General features: G+C 48.3%; 2 protein-coding genes across 2 annotated transcripts; both read right to left on the bottom strand.

Moving 5' to 3' along the window:
* Nucleotides 1-1,580: 1,580 nt before the first annotated feature.
* LOC141504087 (GTPase NRas-like) lies at nt 1,581-3,240 on the bottom strand. Its single transcript, XM_074208924.1, has 2 exons — nt 2,906-3,240; nt 1,581-2,444 (listed from the first exon to the last, which is right to left on the bottom strand). Exons 1-2 carry the CDS (start codon nt 3,029-3,031, stop codon nt 1,878-1,880), a joined length of 693 nt encoding a protein of 230 aa, XP_074065025.1. The 5' UTR covers nt 3,032-3,240; the 3' UTR covers nt 1,581-1,877.
* Nucleotides 3,241-10,288: 7,048 nt separating this feature from the next.
* On the bottom strand, nt 10,289-11,604 carry LOC141504090 (uncharacterized). Its single transcript, XM_074208926.1, has 3 exons — nt 11,439-11,604; nt 11,030-11,247; nt 10,289-10,613 (listed from the first exon to the last, which is right to left on the bottom strand). The coding sequence occupies exons 1-3, from the start codon at nt 11,602-11,604 to the stop codon at nt 10,308-10,310; spliced, it is 690 nt and encodes a 229-aa protein (XP_074065027.1). The 3' UTR covers nt 10,289-10,307.
* Between the last annotated feature and the right edge of the window lie 14,121 nt (nt 11,605-25,725).

Below are 25,725 nucleotides of genomic sequence, written 5' to 3'. Positions count from 1 at the left end.
GAGGACAGTGTCCACCCCACAGACACAGGGGACCAGGGGATCACGATGGTGTTTGCAGCCTGAGGGAGGAGGGGAAGGAGAAAGAGACTTTGGTAGGGTTGTTTTCTGTTGCTAGGCTCCAGCTCCTCCTCTGAATATGGGAGTCATGATCTGAGAGACAGCACCCACCAAAGGACTACACCCTCCTGTCTGAAAGAAGAAACTGAGTCAGAGAGGCCAGAGGATTTCCCTGGGGCTGATTGGGCTAATGGATTCAGGGCTCCCAGGCCAAATCTGGGCTTGGTTCAGCAGCTGCCTTCCTAGAAAGGGGAGATTTCATCTAGTTGACCTCCAAGGTCAGGTCCATGGATAGACTTCTCTTCCTCCCCCTTCCTCTCCATTTCCTCCTCCCCCCCCCAAACCTCATCTACACCAACCTGAAAGTGGCTCCTGCCTCAGTGGATCTCAACCACCTCACCTCTCCCTGCCTCCCCTATCCTGCTCTCCCCTCTCCCCCACTCACACTTGCCCTGGATCAAGGACCTGGAAGACAAGACTCCCCCCCACCCCAGACCTGCTGAGTCCTTTGCTCTCACCAAAATGCCAGCACTATCCTGGGTCTCCACTGGACACATGTTCCCAGGACTACACCAGGCCAGGCCATGGCCACTTGCTAACCCAAGGAGGGATGGGCTGGGACTACCTCCTTTGGCCTCACCCCCTTTTCCCTCACCCTTCCCAGCTCAGCTCTCCCCTCCTGCTGAGTTCTGCCCCTAAGACAATGGAAGTGCCTCCAGGGCAGACCCTGGCCACTTTTTCCAACTCAGCAGCCTCAGTTCTCTCTGGACCCTCCCCAAAGCCAGCCAGACCCACCAGGTTTCAGCAAACCCAGGGAGTCTCAGGGCACCCCGACGCAACAAGGACATTGATTTCTTCTCTCTGTGACCCTTGGACACAAGGCTCCCCCTGTCTAGCGCCCCATTCCCACCAGTGAAGTGAACGCTTAAGATTGCAGGGTCTTGCAGACCCTTCAGCCTCTAAATGGCCACCCCCCATTTCCTTGATGCCACGAGGTATCCCGAGATGACTCCCTGGGATTCAGAATCCTGCTAGTTCTGGCTGGGTTTGGGGAAGGATCAGGGAGGGAACTTAAATTCCTGAGAAAGAAAAAGAGGCGAGGTCTGCCCTAGGGCAGACGCCTGAGGAAGTGACCAGAGATTACGACTTCCATTGTTGCAGGGCTTCCATAAGACTTTGCCAGTGTGACTCAGGTAACTCTGGGTGGGTCAGGTGGCATCACCTTCATTTTGCAGATCAGGAAACTGAGGTTCTGAGAAGGAAGTGGTTCCTAGGCTGGCTTTCAGTCCAGTCTCTTAGTTAAACCTAGAGCTGGGTAGGACTCAAGCAGCCATTCCGACCAGCTCCCCATCTCCCTGCTGAGGAGCCTGAGGCCTGGGTTCTCTCTGTTCAAGTCCCCTGCCTTCCTGCCTCCCCAGCCGGGCTGTCTCCCCGGGGCCGCCCACTGCCCCCCTGCTCTTCCTGCCCCCAGCACACCGGCTCCCCACAAACAAGGAGGAACACACCTAGAAACACAGTAACATCTTTATTTGTAATCAACCTGAGAATGAGAAAAGTAACTTTGTGATAAAGCCCGAGGCCCCTCCCCCAGGCCGGCAGCTGCAGAATCCCTTGCACCCTGGTACAAGGCCCTTTGGACTACACTCCCGAGCTGGCACAGGGATGCCCAGGGCCCTAGAAGGATGCTGATGGGTTCCACCAAGAGTCAGTTTGAGAGAACCTGGGGGTCCAGAAGGAGGAAGTGGGCTGGTTTTGGGGCAGGGCCAGGGGAGTAGGGTCAGCAAAAGGAGGGGTAGGACCGCATGAGCAGGGGGAACGGCTCAAAAGATCGTGCACTTCTGGAACCGGCGGGCCTGGACCTGCAGGGCTTGGGTGCGAATCTCCCGAACCAGCTCATGGAAGGCCTGCTCTACCCCCTGCCCGGTCTTGGCTGAGGTCTCCACGTAGGGCACTCTGAAGCTCTTAGCTGCATCCTGGCCCATGTCTGAGTTCACCAGCCTGTGGTCCTTGTCGACCTTGTTGGCCACCAGCACCACGGGCACCTGACTGGTGCCCTTGATCTTCCGAAGCTGGTCCCAGAAGAGACTCACGTCCACGAAGGTCCTGATGACGTCGACCGTGTAGACCAGAAGGAAGCCCTGACCCCGGCGGATGCAGTCCTCCCGCAGGTCCCGGTACAGCTCCCTTCCGGAGGTATCCATAATGGCCAGCTGGCAGGGCTCCCCGTCCACCAGCAGCTGCCCCTGGTACAAGTCTCTGGCCGTGGGCTCGCACTCCTCCACGAAGCGGTTCTCGAGGAAGCGGAGAGTCAGTGCGCTCTTACCCGCACCAGAGCTGCCCAGCAGCACCACTCTGTAAGACATCTCGGCTCTGCCCCGGCTGCCCACCTGGGGGTAAGGGAGGAAGGGGAAAGGGGCTACGGTTCACTGGCTCTGACATCACCCCGGCAGTCAGGCTGTCAGCAATTCCACTTTACAGCTGGGGAAACTGAGGTCTGCCGAAATGTAGAGCTTTGTCCTGGCTCTGCCATCTACTAAGTAGCTAAGGCTGGTGTTGAATTAGCGTCCTGCGGACCCCACGCCCCACCCATGAGGACCCCGAGACTGTCCCCAGCCGACTCCCCACCTGGTTTTGGGACCCCGGCTTCGGAGGGGACTGAGAATGGGACCCCGGGAGCTTACTGAACCTGAGACCCAAGTGGGGACTCAAGATTGCCGACGGGCTCCCTAATCCTTCCGAGCCGGTCCCGGGCATTACATGGGGGGGCATCAGCCACTACCTGCTAACCTATTAACTACCTCCCCCCACGTTTGGCTGCCCAGCCTCCGCGCCTTCTGCCTCTACTTACCCTTTGGGAGTTCTCAGCGAAGAAGCCTGGCGACGAGGCACAAGACCAAGAATTCAGAAGCAGCACCGAGATCCTGGGCCTGTCCACGCCCACGAACCTCAAGTCCCGGGGGCCGCCCGCCCCCATACCGCGGAGCCTCCTGGGAAGCCCGCCCCCTCCCCACCCCTATCGCTAGGACTCTTCAAGGGCCAAGGGAGCCGGCCCTTGTCTGTGGGGGGCGCCTGCCCCAAATTTCAGACGGCCCCGAGCCCCGTTCTGCACCCGCAGGGCCCCCCATCGATGTCCAGAACAGGAAGCAGAGGGCTCCCCTTTCCGAGCCCGGAGGGGCTGGGGCTCCCAGCCACTGCTTCTGGGGGGCATTGCTTTCTCCCCAAACCCCGCCCAGCCCGAGCCCGGAGCCTCAGCACCATTGTTGGGACCATCCTGTCTTCCTCCTCCTGCCTTCCATCCTCTGGGGGCCCCTCCCTTGGCCAGGTCAGCCCCTCCCTGCCCTCCTGCCTTCTCCCGATCCCCGCCCTCAGGCTAATACCATCAGGCCCCTGTCTCCCGGCAGCCCACCTCACACACCCTCGGAAGCTGGGTCCCAACCTGCCATCCTAACCCAAGCCCCATCCCTCCCTCTGCCTCGGCAGCACCCTCCTTCTGTCCCGGCCCCTTTAGACTGGAGTCTTTTTCTTCTGGGGAGTGCTGTGCAGAGAGCCGAGTTCAAATTCTACCGCAGCCATTCACCAGCCTTATAGCAGCAACAGCTTGGTTCCCTTCTCTGGCCTTACCTCAGTTTCTGATCTTATCTAATTTATCCCCCTGCCCCCCGGACCTGCTTCCTCCCCAACTCTCTTCCCCCCCACCTCCTCTCTTCCCCCCTCCCGATCCCTGGGGGTCTTCCCTTCCCATTCCCTTGCCAAGAACCTGAGGGCCCTGGACCCTGGATTTTGCTGGGCCGGGCCTACCCAGGTGGGGTCACAGCACAGTCCAGGTGCCATCTCCTTTCCCTGGGAGCCTCAACTCTGGCACATGCCACCCAGAGGCATGAAGCCTGGAAGTGGGGGCTGAGGCTGCCCACGTGTGAGGGCTTTGGGGGCGAATCCCTGGGGGCACTTCTGGGGCAAGAACAAAATGCTGTTTAAAAAAATAGATTGATTTATCCAGAGTTCTTGGGGGAGACAAAGGAAGAGCTCAAGCTTTAGGTGAAGCAGGCCCAGTGGGGCAGCATGTGTGATCCTTCTTACTGGACTCTTTTAGACACCTCCAGCTCCCAGACTCCAAAGAATGGGGACATTGACCCCACCCCCACCCCAGATCTGTGTTCCAAGGCTTTCATGATTAAGAGCCCGGTCTCAGAATGGGAGGAAAACCCTAGAGGACTTGGTTCAGTTAGGAGCCTCTCAAGGTGCCCCCATCCACAAGGGACAGTCCCCAGGCACACAGTGAAGACCCCTCCCTCCCCTGGGCTGCTGATTTATAAAACCCACCAACCAAGCCTGTCCAGGACTTGGGCAGCCTGGCTCCCAAACTGCCTGGAAAGGACAGAGGCCCAGAATGGAAACTTGGGGACCAAGGAAAGAAAAACGAGGGGCTGTAGCCCTTTTTCTTATTTGAATGCTTGTAGAGGATGGTTTTTAAGATCAAGTACAGGGGGTATAGGGGCAGCTGGGTGGCAAAGTGAATAAAGTACCAGGCCCAGAGAAAGCCCTGGACTTGGATCCCAGCTTCAGACACTTCCTAGCTGGGTGATCTTGGACCAGTCCCTTCACTATGTCACCTCAGTTTCCTTACTTGTATAATGGGCCAGAAAAGGAAACACAAAGCCTTCCAGGATCGCTGCCAAGGAAAGCCCAGATGGAGTCATGAAGAGGCAGACCCAACTGAAAGACTGAACAATGACAAATAGGTCCAGTAGGAAATACAGATCACCATCATGTCACATGACCACTTTTTCATGTGGGGTATGGGGGGGAGGCATGGTCGGCTCCTCCAGATGAGAGGTGTCAGCATGCTATTATCAGAGGCCAAGATAGCATCAAAGGCGGGCATATGCAGAGGCAGAACTTCCCAGAGCACCCAGCTGTTAACTGACCAATTATAAAAATCTGAATAAGGAGAACACCCCACCTGCCTGCTTCAGCAAGGTTCCCAAGGGGGCTGAGACATACCCAGGCCAAAGGTGCCTCTGTAGGCAGACCCTACCTGACCCACAGCAGTGCCAGCCTCTGCCAAGGACAGTCACAGCCAGTCCCCCCATCTCCTAGAGGCAACAAATCAGATCAGGATCAGCTGGGAGTGATAGGGATAGAGAGCTCACCTGGGGTCAGAAGGACCCCAGTACCCATATGATTAGGCCTGTGGACTTGGGCAAGTCCCTTAACTCCCATGTCTCCCACCTACAGGAAACAGGCCCCTTCTATCCCCCCCCCATCCATCACTTTAGTTTGATTTTGGGGATGCTTGACTGGTGGCCAGTTCTTGGCAGGGCTCCTCACCAACACCCCAGACATGGCCTTCTGGGACACCTCAAGGCTTGACTGGCCCCAGACAACAAATACCCAAAGCCCAGGGGCAGGAGGGATAATCATTCAAGATGGCGCTGCTCTCCAGAGTCCAGGTCCTCTACTGGGGCATCATGATTTTGTATAATAGGGAAAATCCAAGAAAGAAAATCCCCCCAGCCCCAGCCCCCCAAGACGTTCCCATATTCCCACAGTGCTAGATGAGACACAGAGCTGCCAGAGGCCCATTGCTTCTGGGCCCTGGGTAGCCAAGGGAGGCTTTAGACAGGAGGAAGAGAAGTCTGTGGCCTGGTGGGGAAACCAAGGCAGTGAGGTGGTCATCCCTTCTCCAAGGGAAAAAATAAGCAAAAATCCCAAAAGTTGGAGTTTCCAAGAGGCTCCTGGAAATATCCTGGTGATGCCTAGCAGGGCCCGGATCCAGAGGATCTGGCCAGGCCAGATGTTGGCCTGCAGGCCAATTGTGGGGTGGGGCAGGAGGAAGGGGGCAGGCAGGACCGGGGAGACAGGCACAGCCTCACAGGATCAGGCAGGGCTTGGGCCCATAGCCCAGGTCCTGACAAGCTAAGGAGAGGCCCTGGTGGACCCTCCAGTTCTCCAGAACCAACTCCTGGAAGGGCTGCTCCACACCCTTCTGGTTCCAGCCCGAGGTCTCCACAAAGGGCTCCCAGAAACCCTTGGCCTTTGCCTTGCCTAGGGTCCAGGTGACCTGGCAGTTGGCCATGTCTGTCTTGTTGGCCACCAGGATGAAGGAAACATGGACATTGCTGTTGACCCTCCACAGCTCCTCCCAGAAGATGTCCACATCCATGAAGACTTGATGTCATCCACAGTTTAAGCACAGAGGAATCCCTGTCCTCAGCACATGAAGTCCCGCCACTGGCTGGGGCAATCCTTACTCACTGCCCATCGTATTCAGGATGTCCAGCTGGCAGAGCTCGACATCCTCCACTAGGTGGGCACTGTACGAGTCTCCCAGGGAGGGGTCGTGGTCAGAAACACGGCAGTTCTTGACTGGAGTGTCAGGGTACTCTTGCTCACCTCACTGTTGCCCATCACCACCAGCTTGTACTGTGCCGTGGCCCAGCTGATCACCTAGGGAGATGGGGACAACAGAGGGTGCCTGTGACAGCTGAGGGACCCTAGTCCACCACTGTACCTCCCCAGAGCTCTCCTCATCTCTTCCCTAACACCTAGCCTTGGTGCTCCTTTCTGATAATCCTTTGCTCCTAGCCAAGCAGGGCAGTCTAACCTTCCCTAGCAGGGGTCCTTCGGATGCACCCACAGTCTCAAATTAGGGCCAGGTCCCCAGAAACAATGCTCACTCATTCAACATCATTATAAGTAGTTCCCGTTGAGCATGGTGCCGGGCCCTGGGGTACAGCTCTCTGATGCCCCTGGGCCTCTCCTTCATGAGAATCCCCACCAAGGAACGGGGCCTATCTTCTCAGAGCCAGTCTGGGATTCAGGGTCACTCAGTCTCCTGTGCTTTCACCACCCCCAAGAACCCTAGAGTGTGTCATCTCCTCTCCCTTCCAGGGGGACTAAATAGGCACTGCCCACTTTCCCTAAAGAAGGTTGTTGTTACTGAGCTCCTTTCTTAGGGGAGATCACAGTGCCCACCATGCCTTCAGGCTTTATGCACCCTAAGGGCCCAGAGTAAATCATAGGCCTCTTTGGCTGTGTCTGGGGTCCAAGTGAGTGACTGGATCCTGGCTTGGTTCGATACCTTTGGCACATATGGCAGAGGGGACAAAGGTCTTTGGGTCATCTCTCCGTTCTGGTTGAGCTTCCACATCTAGAGGTCGGCTAGTGCCCCCCACATTGAACACCCCCCCCCCGTTACCCCCTCCAAGCTATACTCAGATGACAGGGGTTCTAGGGTCTTCCCCATGTCCTTTCACTGTGCTCAGGTTCCCCCACAAGCTGCCGGAGGACAGAAGGCAATGAGGCTCCAGGGCAGGGTACCCCAGTTAGTGCGGCCCCCGGCCTGGCCCAGGGACTGAGGTGAGAATGCCAGTCCTCCACCCAGCTTGGTCAATCCTTGATCTATTAAGGACCAGCTGTCTCTACTTACCCTTTCCCAGAGAAGAAGGAGTTGAGCAAGAAGGCGCCCCAGAGACGCGGGGGACGCAAGGGTAAGGGGTTTCATACCAAGGGGAGCCTGGCCTGGCAAATGGACTTGACAGCAGAATTCTATGGGTCAGAAGCTCTGCCCCCACACCCTGTGGTCTCCGGGCATCCCACCCCCTCCTGCTCCATGGAGCCCTACCCCGAGTGCCCCCAGTGAGCTAGCCGGCCCCCATGAGCCACGTGGATTCCTGGCCTGGGAGGGAGGGACCCCTGTGGGACAGCTCGAACGGTGGGTCCCACCCGCCAAGCCTGGGAGGCCACAAAGCCCAGAACCAGGCCCGGGTCGGTTACCTGGCTGACAGACGTGGGTGACCCTTGGGTGCCCACTGGCACAGATCCAACTCCTCAGAGCTTGGAGAAACTTTTCAGGTCCGAGTCTTTTTTCCCCAGGCTCCCCAGCCTCCCCCCCATCCAGGTTCTTGTCTGCCCCAACTTCTTCATTTACAGCAGGGGAAATTGAGGCACGAAGTAGGGTGGTGTAGTTATCTGAACACAAAGTAAGGAGGGACCAGGCTGCCTGCCTTCTATGCTTTGGCACCTTCCAAAACGAGAGGAACAGAAGTCCGAGGCTGGAAAGTGGATTCCTTAGTTAAGATTGGGGTTCACTCAGCAACTCCTTTGCCCTGGAGGGGAAGCTTGGAAGAGGGCCAAGCTGAGCCCTGGGCTTACAAAGACTCCCCCCCCCCCGCCCTGGGCAAGAGCTCACCCTGGAAGACATCCTGATGAATGGAAGCAAAGATGCCCAAGTCTCCCAAGATGCAAAGGGGAAGGGTCTGCCTAACCTGGGGGGAGGCTCTTGAGGAGCTGAAGGTGGCATGCTGGACAGAAGAGGGGGAGCTGGGCCCCGGAAATCATCCAGTGGGCATCCCCATCCCTTTCCCCTCAGCCCAAAGGGACCCCTACTAGACCTGGCCCCAACAGGGAGCAAAGGAAAAGTGAGGGAGCGATCTCTGTAGAGAGCACATGTAGCTTTGAGTCAGGAAGACCTGAGTTCTAATCCTGCCTCAGCCCCTCACTAGCTGGGTGACCCTGGGCAAGGGTTCAGCCCACTACGGCCCCCCTTCTCTGGAGAATTGGGGACCCTAACCCCCTCTTCTCCAGGAGCTCCTCATGTGACAACAGAGGTGCTTCTGTCTGTCCTTACAGAGGAGGCTGGGGAGGAGCGTGTCCCAGCCGTCTCCATGGGTTCTGAAATGGCGGGGGTGGATTCTAAGGAGCACAGACCTGAAGACCCAGGCTGGGCAGTTGGGGAGCAGAGACAGGGAGCCTCTGACTACGACGCAGATTTGGGGCTGAGTAGGGGCCTGGCTCCTGGTCTCTCATCCTCCCAGAGAGACTCCTCCCCCAAAGGCTGCATTCCCTCAATCCTCAGCCTCAAATTTTGAATGGGGAGACCCTTTCCAAGCACCCAGCCTGGCCTGCAGTGGAAGGGTCCCCCACACACCCTGGACTACCTCCCCGCATCTCAGCTCAGAAAGCAGAGAAGGGCCAAAGCTTCCTCCACTCCCTCCCCAGACATGTCAGGCGTGGTGGGGGAGGGGCAGAGCTGGCTTTTCTTAAGAGACCAGATCAGCTACTGCCCGCAGCAGAGCATGAGTGCCCGGCTAAGCAAGGGCCCAACTAGAAGTGATAGAGGAGAGCCACCAATGAGGATGAAGAGGGCTCGATCAGGGACCTGAAGCAGCTGAGCCAGCCCAGTGGGAAGGGGAAGCCAGGCAGGTCATGCAGGGACGCCTAGTCGTGGCCTCTATGTCTCCTCTGACAGCCCCCAACTCTGGGTGGTCAAATGCCATCAGCCCCATTTTGAAGATCAAGAAACTGAGGTTCTGAGAAGCAAGGGGTTCATAGGTATTAGTCTAGTCTCTGAATTAGACACAGAGCTGGGTAGGACTCGAGAAGCCATTCCAACCATTGCGCTATCTCCCTGCTGAGGAAACTGAGGCCCACGGTCTCCCTGTTAAAGTCCCCGTGCCTTCCTACCTCCCCAGCCCAGCTGTCTCCCCTGGGCCCTCCCACTGCCCTCCTGCTCTTCCTGCCCCCAGCACACTGGCTCTGGAGAAACCATGAGGAACAAACCTGGAAACAACCCAAAAGTCTTTATTCATCATAAAACTTAGACCAAGAAAAGTAACTTTGGGAGACCCAATGCCCCCCCCCCCCAGAGGGCAGCTGCAGAATCCCTGGCACCCTGACTCACACAGGAGACTTGCACAAGGCCCTTTGGACCTGCACTCCTGGGCTAGCACAGGGATTCCTGGGCCTCTGGGAGGATGCAGATGCATCCCACCAACAATCTCTGGAAGTCATCCTGGGAGTGGAGTCTAGCAGGGACCCACCCTTGTGAATTCCATAGAACAGGCAGAAGGAGGAAGGTGACAAGGCTTTGGGCAGGATCAGGGAAAGGGGGCGGGACCAGGGGCACCAGCTCAGAAGGTGATACATTCCTCCAACGTGCAGCCCTGGTCCTGCTCTAAATTGGAAAGGTCCTGGAGCTCCCGGAGGAGGTCCTGGTGCTCTTGGGGCTCCTGGACCAGGGCCCACTGGATCTCGGGGATCCTGGACCGCTGGATCTCCCAAACCAGCTCCTGGAAGGCATTCACCACACACTGCTGGGACTTGGCAGAGGTCTCCACAAAGGGCACTCCAAAGCTCTTGGCTGCTTCCTGGCCCACAGCGGAGTCCACCAGGCAGTGGGCCAGGCCCACCTTGTTGGCCACCAGCACCATGGGTACCCGACTCGTGCCCTTGATCTTCTGAAGCTGGTCTCAGAAGAGGCTCACATCCACAAAGGTCCTGATGGAGTCGATGGTGTAGACAAAGAAGAAGCCATGGCCCCAGTCCATGCAGTCCTCCCGAATGTCCTGGAACCTTCCGGTGATGTCCACGATGGCCAGCTGGCAGCGCTCCCCATCCACCATCACCTGCCCGCGGTACACGTTTCTCAGCGTGGGCTCGTACTCTTCCTCGAAGCGATTAAGGAGGAAGCGGAGGGTCTGCGCGCTCTTGCTCACACCACGGTTGCCCAACATCACCAGCTTGTAGGGCATCTTGGCTCTGCCCTGGCTGCCCACCTGGGGGGTACGGAAAGAAGGGGAAAGGGAAACCCGCATGGATGGGGGACTACAGTTCACGGTTCTGACATCACCCCATCCAGTCACGCTGATTTCCTTTCCACTTTACAGCTCGGGGAACTGAGATCCGCAGAACTGAAGAGCTTTGAATTTGGGTCACGTAGACCCCAAGCCCTGCACTCCACCCACCCGGCTCCCCACCTGCCTCAGGGACCCCGGATTCAGAGGCGACTGAGAATCCGGCCCCGGGAACTTCCTTGACCTGGGCCCCCAGGTCTGACCCCAAGATTTCCGAACCGGTTCCCTAACCCTTCAGCGCGTGTCCCCTGCACTAATACAACCCCGGACACATGGGGTCGGGGGCTGCTCACTCACTGCCTCCCCAGCCCCGCTCCGCTGCGCCTGCCTCTACTTACCCTTTCGGAGTTGTCAGCGAGGAAGCCTGACGAGGAGGCGCAGAGGGACGGGCTCAGGGGAAGCAGAGACTGAGGGCAAGGCAGCCCCACCAGCTTCAAGTACTGCCTCCCGGGAAGCCCGCCCCCTCCCCACCCAGATCTCCTGGCAACGTAGAGCCGCGCCCCCAGGATTTGGGAACCCCTCCCCAAAGCGCTAGGACTTCTGGGAACCAGCGTGTCTGTGGGGAGCACCTCCCCGCAAAGTTCAGGGTTTCTAGGGGCCCTAGCCCCTAAATGGCCCCTGAGAGGCCCCTTTCTGCCCCCCCCAGGGCCCCACTTCGATGTCCGGAGGAGGAAGCAGGCCGGAGGCTCCGAGGCCTCCCAAACCCTGCTTTTGATGGGGGGGACGCGGGGGTGTGGGCAGCCCTACCCGGACCCCTCAGCCCCTTCCTCGGCAACATCCTGTCTTCCTCCGCATCTCCTCCCCGCTGCACCCTCCCTCCCTCATCGTGGCCTCCATCCTCGGAGGGCTCCCTGCCTTTGGCCCGGGCAGCCCCTCTGTCTCCCTGGCTTTTCTGACACTCCCCCCCCAACATCTGTCATCCTAAAACCGCCTGCCCCCTCCCTCCCCCGCTCTCGGCAGCACCCTCCTTCTGTCCCGGCCCCTTTAGACTGGAGTCTTTTTCTTGGGAGTGCTGTGCAGAGAGCCGAGTTCAAATCCTACCGCAGCCACTCACCAGCAGTGTAGCAGCAACAGCTTGGTTCCCTTCTCCGGCCTTCCCTCAGCCTCTGATCTTATTGGCCAGTCTGAGAGATGTCAGGTGGTTCCTCAGAAATGCTTTATTTTGCATTTCTCTAATCCATAATCATTTAGAGTAACTTTTCATATGACTGTGGATTGCTTTGATCTCCTCATCTGTAAATTGCCTCTGCATATCCTTTGACCATTTCTCAACTGGGGAATGGCTTTTGGAAAAATAGATTTGACTCAGTTCTCTTCTTTAGAAATGAGCCCTTTGTCAAAAGTACTAGTTCTAAATGCTGTTTTCCAATTTACTGCATTTCTTTTGATCTTGGTTATAGTAGTTTTGTGCAGAAGGTTTGTGGAAAACATTTGTAATGCAATGTGGTCCCAATCATCCAGTTGGCTTTTAATGATGTTCTCCATCTCTTCCTCGGTCAGAAACTGCTCCCCTTTCATTGAGTCTTTTAGGTGCACTTGTACTGGACCTCCTAGGTTGCTCTTAATATTGCTTTTTCTGTCTAAATCCTGTACACATTTTGAACTTATTTTGGTAAATGACACCTATTTGGATTGCCCCCACCCCCTTTCCAATGCCCCACCCCCTTTTCAACACCTCCACTACCTTTCCCAGGTCCCTCACCTTTGCAATGCCCCCACCACCTTTCAACGCCCCTCACCACCTTTGCAATGGCCCACCATCTTTCCCAGGCCTCCCACACCTTTTGAGCACGCACACCATTTGTTTGGACACCCACAGCACCTTCCAAATACCCCCACAGCCACCTTTCAAATACCCCCACCACCTTCTAAACGTCTCCACTATCTTTCAAAGGACATCACCACCTTTCTTTTTTAAAAAAATTCGATTTTTTTATTGTTTTTTGAATTTTATAATTTTCCCCAATCTCACTTCCCGCCCCTTACTCCCCACAGAAGACCGTCTGATAGTCTTTTTGCTTCCATGCTATACATTGATAAAAATTGAATGTATTGAGAGAGAAATCATATCCTAAAGGAAAAATAAAACATAAGAGAAAGCAAAATTACATAAGATACCTTTTCTAAAATTTAAAGGTAATAATTAAAAAATATTCTACAGAAATGAATATTAAAATTCTTCTTTGCATGTAATTTGAAAGAAGTCATTAAATAATAAATGTTAAAAATTATCTTTTAGGGGAAGCTAGGTGGTGTAGTGGATAAAGCACCGGCCCTGGAGTCAGGAGTACCTGAGTTCAAATCCGATCTCAAACACTTAATAATTACCTAGCTATGTGGCCTTGGGCAAGCCACTTAACCCCATTTGCCTTCCAAAAAAAAATTCTAAAAAAAATTATCTTTACATATACCTGTAAAACAAAGGAACAAATATAAAATGTATCAGAAAACTATAAATAAATGTATCCCATCACCTAACCAGAGACGTTGTAACAGAGGTGATGCAACTTTAGACATTTGGATTTAATGTAGGAAGGAAAAATTTGGCTATAGCAGTTCTTAGTTTAGAGAAGAAAAGGCAGAAAAATTAAATGGAAGAAAGAGAGTACATTGTGTGATGATCAACCATTATAAACTTAATTCTTCTCAGAAATGCAATAATCATGGGGGTGACATTCAACCTTGATGGACTTGCTTGTTCCATTAGTGCAACAACCAGGGACAATTTTGGACTATACGCAATGGAGAATACCATCTGTATCCAGATAAAGTGCCGTGGAGTTTGAACAAAGTTCAAGGACTATTCCCTTTAAGTTAAAAAAAAACCCAGATATCTTATTGGCTGATCTTTCTTATCTATTATACATTTTGTTTCTTCCTTAAGGATATGATTTCTTTGTCATCACACTCAATTTTTTGGATCAAGGTACAACATGGAAACAAAATAAAGACTGACAGATTGATTTCCTTGGGGGGTGGGGGGTGGAAAGTAAGATTGGGAGAAAAATTGTAAAACTCAAATAAAATCTTTATAAATCAAATAAATTAATAAATATATAAATATATAAATTATAATAAATATATAATTATAAATATAAATATAATTATAAATATATAATATAAATATAAATAAATATATAATTATAATAATATATAAATAAATATATAATTATAGTAAATAAATTAATAAATAAACAAAGAAATAAATAAACAAAAAGAAATGTAGTAATCAAAGTCAATTTGAAAAGATTCCCATTTTAGTTTTTGTAAACAGTGGGGATAAGTGACTTGTCCAAGGCCACACAGCTAGGTAATTATTAAGTGTCTGGGTCCAGATTTGAACTCAGATACTCCTGACTCCAGGGCTAGTGCTCTATCCACTGCTCCTCCTAGCTGCCCCACTCACCTCCCCTTTTAGCAAGTGATATAAGTTATACATGTATAACTATATTAAAGTTATTTCCAGATAAGCTAGGTTGTGAAAGAACAACTGTAAGAAAAAGGAGAAATAATACCATGTTTATAAAAATTAGTTTCCTCCTGTCTTGAGCTTTGAAAAGAAAATCCTCCTACCTGCAATTCATTGGATATGTGATCATATTGCCAGACATGGAAGGGATTCCTTGGGAAGAATGGAGTTGGAAACAGCTCGGAATATGATATTTCAGAAGGCAAAATAGCTTGGATTACAACTGGGAATCAACTACTCAGCAAAACTGAACATCTTTTCTGAAAAAGTCTTTCCCTCCCAGACATTCCTTTTTTGTTTGTTTTTTTCTAGGCAGTGGGGTTAAGTGACCTGCCCAAGGTCACACAGCTAGGCCATTACCAAGTATGTGAGGCCAGATCTGAACTCAGGTCCTCCTGACTCCAGGGTCAGTGCTCCATGAACTGTACCACCTAGCTGCCCCTGAACATCCTCTTTGAGTGGGAAAAAGAGAAGGACTTTGAATGAAACAGGAACCTTTCAAACTTTCTTGTTGAAATGGCCAGAACTGAAGAGAAAGTTTGATCTTCAAGTCCAGGACTGAAATGAAGCATTAGGGAGGGTGGACAGGAAGAGCTCATTATGAGGGATTTAAAGATAATGATCTACTCATATTCTTGCATGGGATATTGTGATAATTCATGTTAACTGTCTCATGTACGAGAGCTGTTAGAAGGAGCGTGTAGAGACAGGCACAGGAGGGAGCTGAGGATAAGGGTATCATACAGTATAGAGATGGAGTCAATGGGTGATAAAGGAAAGGACTTGGAGAAAGGGAACGTAGGGGTAGAATAGACTAAGATATTTCACGTAAAAGAGTCAAGCCAAAGCTTTTGCAGTGGGACAGAAGCAGGAAGGTGAGGGGCAATGAAAGTGAACCTTCATTCTTACTAGAAATGGCTCAGAGAGTAAATATACACAAGCAAGAGGAAACAGACCTCTATCTTACCGTAGAGGAAAGAGGAAGGGAATGGGAGTAGGGAGATGGGGGAGGTGGGATGTAGGTGAGAGAAGAGAGGAAGGTCATGAGAGAGGGTAGTCAGACATAATACAATTCTGAGGAGGGACAGGGTGAAAGGAGAGCAAAAGAGAACAGAATAAATGGGAGTGGTGGAAGAATAGGTTGAAGGGAAATATAGTTAATGTCAACTGTGGAAAAAATATGTTGAAGCCACTTCTCAGATGGATTGAGAAAGAATGCCAACCCATCCCAGAGGCAGAGCTGATAGGAACTGAACACAGACTCAAGTATGCTTTTTTTCCTCTCATTTCATTTCTCTTAAAGTTTCTTTATCTTCTCTATCTTTTGGGGGAGGGGAGTTTATGTTAGCTGTCCCATCTAGATTATTGTAGTAATGTGAAAATAAATAAATCATTTTTTTAAAAAGCAGCAAAGAGATCACTGTACAAAATAAGAACTCATTTCTCTTGGACCTAGTTACTGACTTGAAGTGGTTGAAATAATTCCCTGTTGATTGTGGATTAAAAAATACCTAAATGTCGAGGTGGTCTTGTTGGATGTGTCCCTCCATGTGATCTTGTTCCATCCCATAACCATAGCTATTTTCCATCCTTCCCCCAAAGTCTTTCCCCACCTTATTCAGGTATAATGCAGCAGGGAATCCATGATAAAGTGTTCCATTAGGAAGTGAGTCATTGTGTCATGACATATAGTCCTTGAAGCAAGTAGCTTGCTGTGTACTACATTTAATCATGTGTGGATATAACTCTGGATGCAAGCATCTAGATCCCATAGTACAAAGAGAATAGAATCTTTGTCCAGTGACATTACAAAATGTCCCATTGACCCCATTGCTTAGTGGGTTTCTGTTTTCCTTTTCCCCTTCTATGTGATCATCTCTTCTGTGTTTTATATCTTTGTCCTTTCAAAGACAGTCTGTGCATTCCGTTGAGGAATCCAGCATTCAGTTCCTTCAGCTGTAGAAACACAAAGAAAACCTGGACCTTTTGTTAGTACCTTGTTAGGCCCTTTCCAAATTCCATCGTGATTTTTCTACATAACCCGTGCCTCAGTTTCGCAATTTGTTCATGTCCCTTGTCACAATTCTTTGTTAAGGGAGAACAGTGATATTTCATGGCCACGGTAATATAGTCCTCATTAAAGGTCAGGTAATTGTATGTATAACATGCCATGTCTTGTTATCTTAGGTTTACTCCCAAACTCCCCTTTCATTTGTTTTTGAAGAAAGGTCTTTAGGGTCCTATTGGGACATTCCACTATAGCCTGACCCTGGGGATTGTAAGGAATTCAATCACATGAAATTTCTCACAAAAGGACTTGAAAGACCGAGAAACATAGGCTGGGACATTATCAGTTTTAATAGAAGCAGGGACATCATGAACATAGAAACAGGATATTAAGTGACAAATGACATTCTTAACTGATTCTCCAGACAGTGGTATGGCCATAATAAATGAAGAAAAGGTGTCAACCATTACAGGAGCATACTTCTGTCTGCCAAAAGAGGGCTCATGAGTAACATCCATTTGCCATAATTCATTAGGGAAGTTGCCCCTAGGGTGCCTAGGGATCAGGGGCCAATCAGGAGGTTCAAAAACGGACACACTGAACACACCATTTTACAATCTGTCTGGCTTCTTTGGAAATGTGATATAAAAGCCTAAGGGACCATGCAAAGAGGTGAAACCATTCATGAGTTCCACAAGCCTCCCCCACTGCACCTACCAGCAGTTTATCGGCCATATCATTGCTTTCAAGAAGGGCACCAGACAGCCCTGAGTGTGAACGAATATGCATGCAGAACATAGGATAAGATTGTGCCCTAATTGAAGACTGTAAATGGTGAAACAATTGTAACATTACATTATCACTTTGTTTAATAAATGCAGTTTCTATTCGGGCTGTGATACCTGCCACATATTGACTGTCTATAATCAAATTGATGGGATGGGGGGGGGATGGAAGTAGCAAAAACAGTAGCATAGAGTTCATTCTTTTGAGTAGAATCAAAAGGAGTTTCTATGGTTTTTAACAATTTCAATGCTGGGCAATAAATAGAGGCCCTATGTTTCTTTGTAGCATCAGCATAAATATTATAACCTTGCACAGGTTCTGTTTCCACTATCTATGATTCATCCCAAGGCCACATCTGAAATAATGACTTTATGAACAATGGGGTCTCAGTACAAAATTCATTATTAACAACTATTTGCCAAAAAGGATCTTCCATAATAAATCCTTTTATAATAGCTAATGAATATGGTCTGTAGGTGTTTTAAGTGTTCTTCCACTAATCTGTAATATTCAGGAATTACATTTATGTATGAGCTGAGCTACCATAGTGGCATACATAACCATTATTTTTCCTTGGTTTAAACCCTTATATATCCATTCAACAGTTCCTGTCCCTTGATGAATGATGCCAGTAGGCATATAAGGAGTATTAAGTATAGTAATATCAAGTGGAATACTGTGGTCAATCCTTATGGTATAAGTGTTTTTCAGGGTTTCAGTGAACTGAGAAATGGCTTGAACAGCCTCAGGAGTCCATTCTCTTGGTGAATTTAAAGCTGGATCACCCTTTAACATTTCACATAAGGGTTTCAAGGTATCATAAGGCAAATAGATTTTTGGTCTTATCCATTGTATTTCTCCTAGTAGTTTTTGTAACGGATGTAATGTATTTACCTTCCTTATATCTAAATGTGGGGGTGTAATATTTATTTGTGTAGGATCGATCAATTGTCCCAGATAATTAATGGGTGGATGTCTCTGGATTTTTTCAGAGCTATTTTGAGACGATGACATGCTAAAGTCTTTTCCAACTCTTGTCAAGTTGTCTCTTAAAGATTAACATTATGATAAGATGCTAGTATATCATCCATATAATGGAGAATAATAACATCCTTGAAAAGTATTTTGGATAGGCTGTAATATCTTGTCCACAAAATACTGACATATTGTAGGGCTGTTCTTCATCCCTTTTGGCAATACCCACCACTAAATTAACAGTGGGTATAGAGAAGACAAATCTAATAGCATCCTCTGCATGTATGGTATAGAGTAAAAAGAATCTTTAATATCAATTACCTATAAAGGCCAAGGTTTTGGAATCATGTTGGCACAAGGGAGTCCAGGTTGTAAAGCTGCCATTGATTCCACAGAATTGTTTACAGCCCTGAGATCAGTAAGCATCCTCAATTTTCCTGATTTCTTTTTAATAGTAAAGATTTGAGAATCCATGGGCTGGTACTTTCTTCTATATGCCCATTCTCAAGCTGTTCTTTAATAATTTGTTCAAGAGCCTGTATTTTTTCTGAACTAAGGGGCCACTGATCTATCCAAATAGGCTCATATGACTTCCATTTTATCTCAGGGAGCATCAGTTGTTCTTTTTGTTCCTTTTCTACAGTGGCCCCTATGAAAAATCCTTGGAGAGTGTGAGTCCCACTTGTGTGAGCAAGTCCCTTCTCCATAAAATCATGGGAAGTTCTTGTACCACATAAGGTCTAATTTTACCTCATTTATCTTCAAGTTCCCAATCTAAATAGTATTTTGATATCTGAGTGTCCTCTGATCTGCCTAACGCCCAAAAGTTGATTATCTATCTATAGCCTCCAGAGGCCAATTATGAGTCCAAATGTTGATAGGAAAAATAGTTTTATCAGCACGAGTGTCTAGCATTCCTTTAAAGTTTCTTTTTCCTACTTTTATAGAAATCATTGGTCTCGAGGCTTGTATCCTTTCAGTAAACATCCTAAGGTGTGTGACTTACTGATCTTAGTAATACTCCTTGGGTCACTACCTGATTATCATCAATTTCCATATGATTTTGTAAGGGATTAAAACCTGAAATCTCGTTTCCTTTTAATATAGCTAATTGAACATGTAAGCTGGTATTGTCTGTACTTGGAGCATTTATTACTAAATATTCTTTATCTGTTCGAATTTCTTGTATGGGTAAAAGAACTGTAGTATTGGCCCTGATTAAATAATTCCCTTGGGAATGGAGATCAATTAAAACTGTTCCCTGTGAGAGGTTAACTCCTGATATTTCTGTCTTAATTCCTTTGTCTCTTGATTCACTTCTGTTTCTACCCCAACATTCCCCATTTCCCCTGGGCCAGTGGGGTGCACCCCGACATTGAGTTTAAACGGCATTCACTTGCCCAATGTCCTGGCTTTTTTACATTTTAGGACAGGGTGTGGTGGGTCTATTCCTTCCTCCTTTACTGGGAATTCTTTCTTCATGCTTTCCATCCTGCCACACTTGGAACATTTTATGCTACTTATGTTAAAGCCCCTAGCCATAGCTTGAGCCATCATTTTGGCTGCCTATGCTGCAGAACCTATGCTGGAACATCTTTGAATCATCTCTTCCAATGAGGGGTCCCGTCTGCTCCCTATTAAAGCTTTTTTGCAATCTGTGTTACAATGATTCCTTATCATTTGTTTCAATAGAGTTTCTGTACCCGGGGTGTCCCCCAGACTCTTAGCTCCTGCATTCTGGCCACAAAGTCAACAAAAGGTTCCTCGAGTTTTTGTATGATAGTGGCAAAGGCCTTTTTACTTTCTCCAGATCCAGGGACTCTACCCCAAGCCTCTGATGCACATTTTGCAAGTCTTTCATAAGTTTCCAAAGTATGGGTGATCTGCTGACCAACCGTACAATACTGTCCAGTTCTTGCCATTTGCTCAAAGTACGTGTTAGCATTGATTGGATTCCCTGGATTTAATGAAGCTGCTACATTCCTGCAATGTTCCGTCAATTCTGACATCCAGGCTACTGCTTCACAGGGTGTTAGACAGGCCCTGATTACTACCTTCCAATCATTTGGTGTAAGAACATCCGTTCCCAAATTTTTTAACTGCAAATGTACATGCGGTGATTTCACCCTATTTTCTTTAACTGCCTTCTTTAGCTTTTTTATTTGACTGATAGGAACCACATTATGTCTTCTGATTCTAGCTTGTTGTCCAGTATTAGGATCCACTTCAGTATCTAAGACAGACATCAATATTCCCCGTCTGTAAGGTTTTCTTCCTCTTGGAGTGCCTGAAATAACCCCCTTTTAAGAGGTGATAAGCTGGATTCCTTATTTTCTGAACTAATGAATGATTTCTCAAACCCTTTCTGGCTGTCTATGGGTTTATTCATAAGGTTCTTAACTGACTTTTGACCTATTAAAAGTGTAACCTACTGACTGCATTTCTCCGCTAATTCTGTGACTGCTTTTTCTAATCTATCCATTGTTTCCTCATTAACCCTTTCTCTTTCATTTGTAAAGGACCCAAATCCAGATACAATAAGTTATTAAGGACCACAAGTTTGCGATTCTGTGTTAAACTTCCTAAATTTCCTTGTAAGTGCCATTCATCTACATAAACAGATCTAACCAAGTTAGGCCTAAAAAATATTCCTTCAGTTACAGGTTCATGCTTATCAAGTTCAGTCATTTGTTCCCCTACTATGATCCAATCATTCATGTCACTGGGCATTCTGTCTAGCACCCAGGGGATGCTTTATAAACTACTCCTAAATATTTCCTCATATCTCTGATTTGTACTGTACAACCCTGTTTCTTTACAACTTTATATATTACATGAATGTCTTTATCCAAAATCCCTAATACTTGTCCCATGATAAGAATATTCTTACCTCACCAGTTCATACACTGGGCTGGAGCCAGAGACCTCCTGGATCCATGGAGGCTGATGCACCCTGTGGTTGAAGTCCTTTGATGATCTTCCCCTACCCCGACTGGGCAACAACTCTCTTGGGTTTTTGACCAGCAAAGAACTTGTTCTCAGCTAGAGTGAAAGGACAAGAGATGTGGGCCTCTAGTGATAGGAACTAGAGACTACTTTGAGTATCCTTCACCTCTATATATCTTCCCAATGCCCGTGGACAACACAAACATATCTCATGAGTTATTCAGTGGGAGCCAACCATACAAGAAGATCATAAAGTTGTTTGTCCAAATTCTTGGCCTACTTGCTTATCTTTATAATTATGGTATATCCTGTTATCTCAGGATGAGCAGCTTCTTGGGCAAACACAAAAGTAGGAGAATGAAGACATCCCCAGATACCGAGACAGCAGTATTGCTAAACAACAGGGGGCAAGAGGGTCTTGGAAACCTTTGTCCTTATTATCTCACAGCTGTGGTCCTCAGGGATTATTAACAAGTATGGTATTAGAAATGTTAGCTTCAGCAACAAGAATAGAAAAAGAAATGGAAGAAGTTAGGGTTAGATCATGAGGGCACAAATGATGACCTACTTAGTCAATCATCCCCCCAAAACTACTTAAAACAATGATTCATTTTTAGTAAAATTGCAGGATAGCAAATAGAGTCACACAAATCAGCAGGATTTCTAAACATGACCAACAAGTCACAGCAGAGAGAGAGAGAGAGAGAGAGAGAGAGAGAGAGAGAGAGAGAGAGAGAGAAATTCCATTTAAAGGAACTGTAGATAGCATCAAATATTTGGAAATCCACCTGTCCCAGGAAACTCTGAAACCATAGGAAAATAGCATTTATCGCTTTTCCCAAAGCTAAATAATTGGCAAATGCCAAGTGGTCCTTTCTTGGTAGGTCCATGTAATGTAACAAAAATGACGATTTAATCTCAATTAAATGACTTATTATTCTGTGCCATACCAATCAAACAGCCAAAAATTACTTCATCAATGGAGAAAAATAAAGTTAGCAAGGGCATTAAAAAAGCCAAAAGGGAAGGTGCCCTCACTATTTCAGACCTACAATTCTATGCTAAAGCATCAGTCACCAAAACCGTTTGGCTCTGGCTAAGAGACAGAGTGGTGGAGCACTGGACTAGATTAGGTGCAAAAGAAACAGGGGTGAATAACTTTAGCAATCTGTTTGAGAATTCCAAAGACTCCAACCTCGGATAAGAACTCAGTCTTAGATAAAACCTGCTGGGAAAACCAGAAGATAGTATGCCAAAATCGAAGCCTAGACTCACATCTCACACCCTAAATCAAGAGAAGGTCCAAGTGCATCCAGGATTTAGATAACAAAGGTGGGAAAACCAGGGATAGTTTATCTGTCAGATCAGGTCTAAGGGAAAGGGGAGAGAGGGGATCCGGCGGGGTGGGGGACGGGGGACTGGTGGGGGGGAAGGGGAGAGAGGGGGACCGGTGGGGTAAATGACAGAGCCTGAGACAGAGCATTATAAAATGCAAAATGAATAATTGTTTGGAATTCAACTGAAAAGTTTTTGCACAGTAAGTTGGGAAAGAGTTTTAACAGCTGGTACTTCTGATTAAGGACTCATTTCTAAAATACAGAGAGAACCGAGTCAAGTCTTTTAAGAATACAAGTCATTCCCAAATGATGGAACAAAGATTCTTAGATGGAGATATCAAAACTGTCTCTAGTCAGCTCCAAATCACTATTGATGAGAGAAGGGCAAAGTAAAAGAAACTGCAGGGAAGCACATCACTACACCACACTTATCAGATGGACCAAATATGACTATAAAGGGAAATGATCAATGCAGAACCTACATTAGATTGCTTTCTATGGGGGGAGGAGGGAGGAACGGGGAGAGGATGGAAGAAAAAACATGAAATCGAAAACCTTGTAAAAATGATTGTTTGAAACTATCTTTGCATATAGTGGGCAAAAATAAAGGAATTAAAATACTTTTGTCATTGCCTAGAGAAGTCATTGGAGAAGAAAAAGACAACATTCAAAAACAAAATAGATTTTCAAAGTCACCCACCTCTAAGCCAGCTTTTGGCAATCACTTAAGATCGTCCAGCAGCAGACAACGCTGGGTGGGTGGGGGGGCTTGTTTTGCTCTTGGGTGAGGAAAGGGGGAGGCCCAGGTCCTCACAACCAATAGTTGGGTGGGAGAGGGGAGGGAGAGACAGAAAGGGAATGGAAATGACAGGGTTTGAGAGTTTCCTTCCTGGGGGCTGGACCAGTAGCAAGCTGTGGAACTTCAGAGGCCCAGATTCAATCCGGTTTTTCCCTGGGCTGAAGGTCTTTAGATATTGGAGTTTAGCTTGGGTGGTGAGTGTCCCACAGATGGAACCTAGATTAAATTGCCTGCCTTTCCTAACCAGAAATACCTGGGCTGAAGTCAGGGGAACTATTCTCCCAGTGAGGTTAGGTCTTGCAAAATCCTTTTGTCCCTTAGCCTCACTGCCTAAAAGAAACAAATCCAGACAAATGTTCGTTGTGGGGGAAAATAATCAGTTTCTTTCTGCACACTTTTGACACTGTTTCTATGCTTGTGACTCTGACTGTCTGTCTGTCTGTCCACATCCTTAGCTCCCACTGCCCCTTTCCTGTGGTGGGGATGCAGAAAATAACAAGTGTTTCTTAGACCTAGAAAAAGGGGAAAGGGATGGATATACTTCTTTTCCAGGTGTTATGGACACGCCTCCCCTACATGAAATTGCTTAGCTTCTTTAGGAAAAGAGCTGGGGGGAGAAGGGGGGAGGGACAGAGGTGAGCAGAAAAACAGAATCTGAGACTTTCAAAGAAGGTTAAAAATTATCAATATTTATTTCAGGATGAAGAAAAAACACTCACCATACAAATGAAGTAAAGGAACATGAAAATTGTTATTCCATCTAATGGGGCTAAGCCCTCAAAACCTTCACTTAGAGGAAAGCCAATCCTAAAGTGGAACTGATGCTGAGGGGAGGGAGGGCCCAGCAGGGGAAGAGAGAGGCCAGAGACCTGATTGGAAAACCTTGACTGAATTCCCTGAGCCATTCCAAACAGAAATGATCTTTTCTTTTCTTTCCTTTCCTTTGCTCTTGTTCAGTTCTCCTCCCCTCCCCTCCCCTCCTTATCTTCTCTTCTTATTTTCTCTCCTCCCCCCATTTTTTATTATGTTACCTCAACTGAACCACGAGCATTTGGCATTTTTCCAATGATTAAGATCTGACTCTATTTGGATGAGGAGACCTTTATAATTGTGTTCATACAGTTTCTGGGTTTGTCTTAGGAGGAAGATTCCCAAGTATTTAATGTTGTCTAGTTATTTTAAATGGAATTTCTCATTCACGGGTTTTAGCATTTGTATATAGAAATGCTGATGATTTCTGTGGATTTATTTTCTCTCCTGCTATTTTGCTGAATTTGTGAATTGTTTCACAGAGTTTTTTAGATTATTTTCTCAGGTTCTGTAGGCATACCATCATATCATCTTCCACGGAGTGAAAGTTTTGCTTCTTCATTGCCAATTCTGATTCCTTCGAATTCTTTTTTCTTCTCTTATTGCTACTGCTAGCATTTCTAATACTAGATTGAATAGTCATGGTGATCATGGGCATCCTTGTTTCATCCTGAATGTATTGGAAATGCTCTGAGTTTATTCCCATTAAATATAATATTTGTTGATGGTTTAATAGATACTGTTTATTATTTTAAGGAAAACTCCATTTACCCCTAAAATTTCTAGTGTTTTTTTTTAATAGGAATGGATGCTGTATTTAATCAAAGGCTTTTCAGCCTCTGTTGAGATGATCATATGATTTCTGTTGGTTTTACTATTGATATATTTCATTATGTTGAATGTTTTCCAAATGTTGAACCATCCCTGCCTGTCTGGTATGAATCAACCCGATCAGGGTGTATTATCCTGGTAATAACTTGCGGTAGTCTCATTGCTAAAGTTTTGTGTAAGATTTTTTGCACCAATATTCATTAGGGAGAGAGCTATGGTTCTCTTGGTCGGTCACCATCCCACCTTGCTCTCCAGTGTGGTCCTGCTGAGGCTCCCTTCCCTCAGCATTGGTTCTACCTTAGGGTCCTTGGCTCTCAATCCTCCACCACTGGGATGTGCCAGCCTTTTCAGGTTCCAAGAGTCAGGGAGATGAAGAGCCACCTTTTGCCTGAAGTCCTGGAGGTCAGAGAGGGACCAGGCCAGCAGATCTTTGACCCAGAAGTGGAGGAGGAAATTGGGTCAGAGACATCCTTGGGCTAAGAGGGGAACAAAATGGGAAATGCTAAGTGTGAGCGAGAGTCTGAGGGAAAACTTGGAGCTGTTGTTTTTCCCTGGGATCAGATTGAAGCTGGCAGGAGCCAAGGGGGGAGCTAAAGAGGGGGCAAGATCATGCCAGTATAGATTCTGGGGCAAAGACCTGAGGCAATTGGGGGGGGCAAACTGCCCTGTGCAGCCTGGGGTGGAGAGCTGGGCTGGGAATCTGTGGCAAAAGAAGAGCATTTGGACCTGAAAATCCTCTCCAACAAGCACTGAGGAGTTGGGCACCCAAGGGCCATATATGCCTGCCAGGTGACCAGGCATGGCCCCAGCTCAGGGCTTTGTGGCTTCAGGGGCCCTGGTGCCCCATTGAATACATTGAAGCTCCAGGTTCTTCCCTTCATCCCAGCCCTTCTTTTGGCCCATTCACCTGGTCTCCTCCCAAGGGCGAGAGGTTAGTCTAGCTTGTGGGCATGGGGTGGGGCTCCGTGGAGCAGGAGGGGACAGAGCTTTGGGCCCAGAAAATTTTGGGGTGAAATGGGGGACTGCAGCCAAGCCCACTTGCCAGGCCAGGCTCCTCTTTGTGTTGGACCCCT

This window comes from Macrotis lagotis, unplaced genomic scaffold (genome assembly GCF_037893015.1).
Source record: "Macrotis lagotis isolate mMagLag1 unplaced genomic scaffold, bilby.v1.9.chrom.fasta BILBYCTG093, whole genome shotgun sequence".
NCBI lineage: Eukaryota > Metazoa > Chordata > Mammalia > Peramelemorphia > Peramelidae > Macrotis > Macrotis lagotis.
Note: the sequence above shows the minus strand (reverse complement) of the source record. Positions and strands in the feature narration are given on the sequence as shown.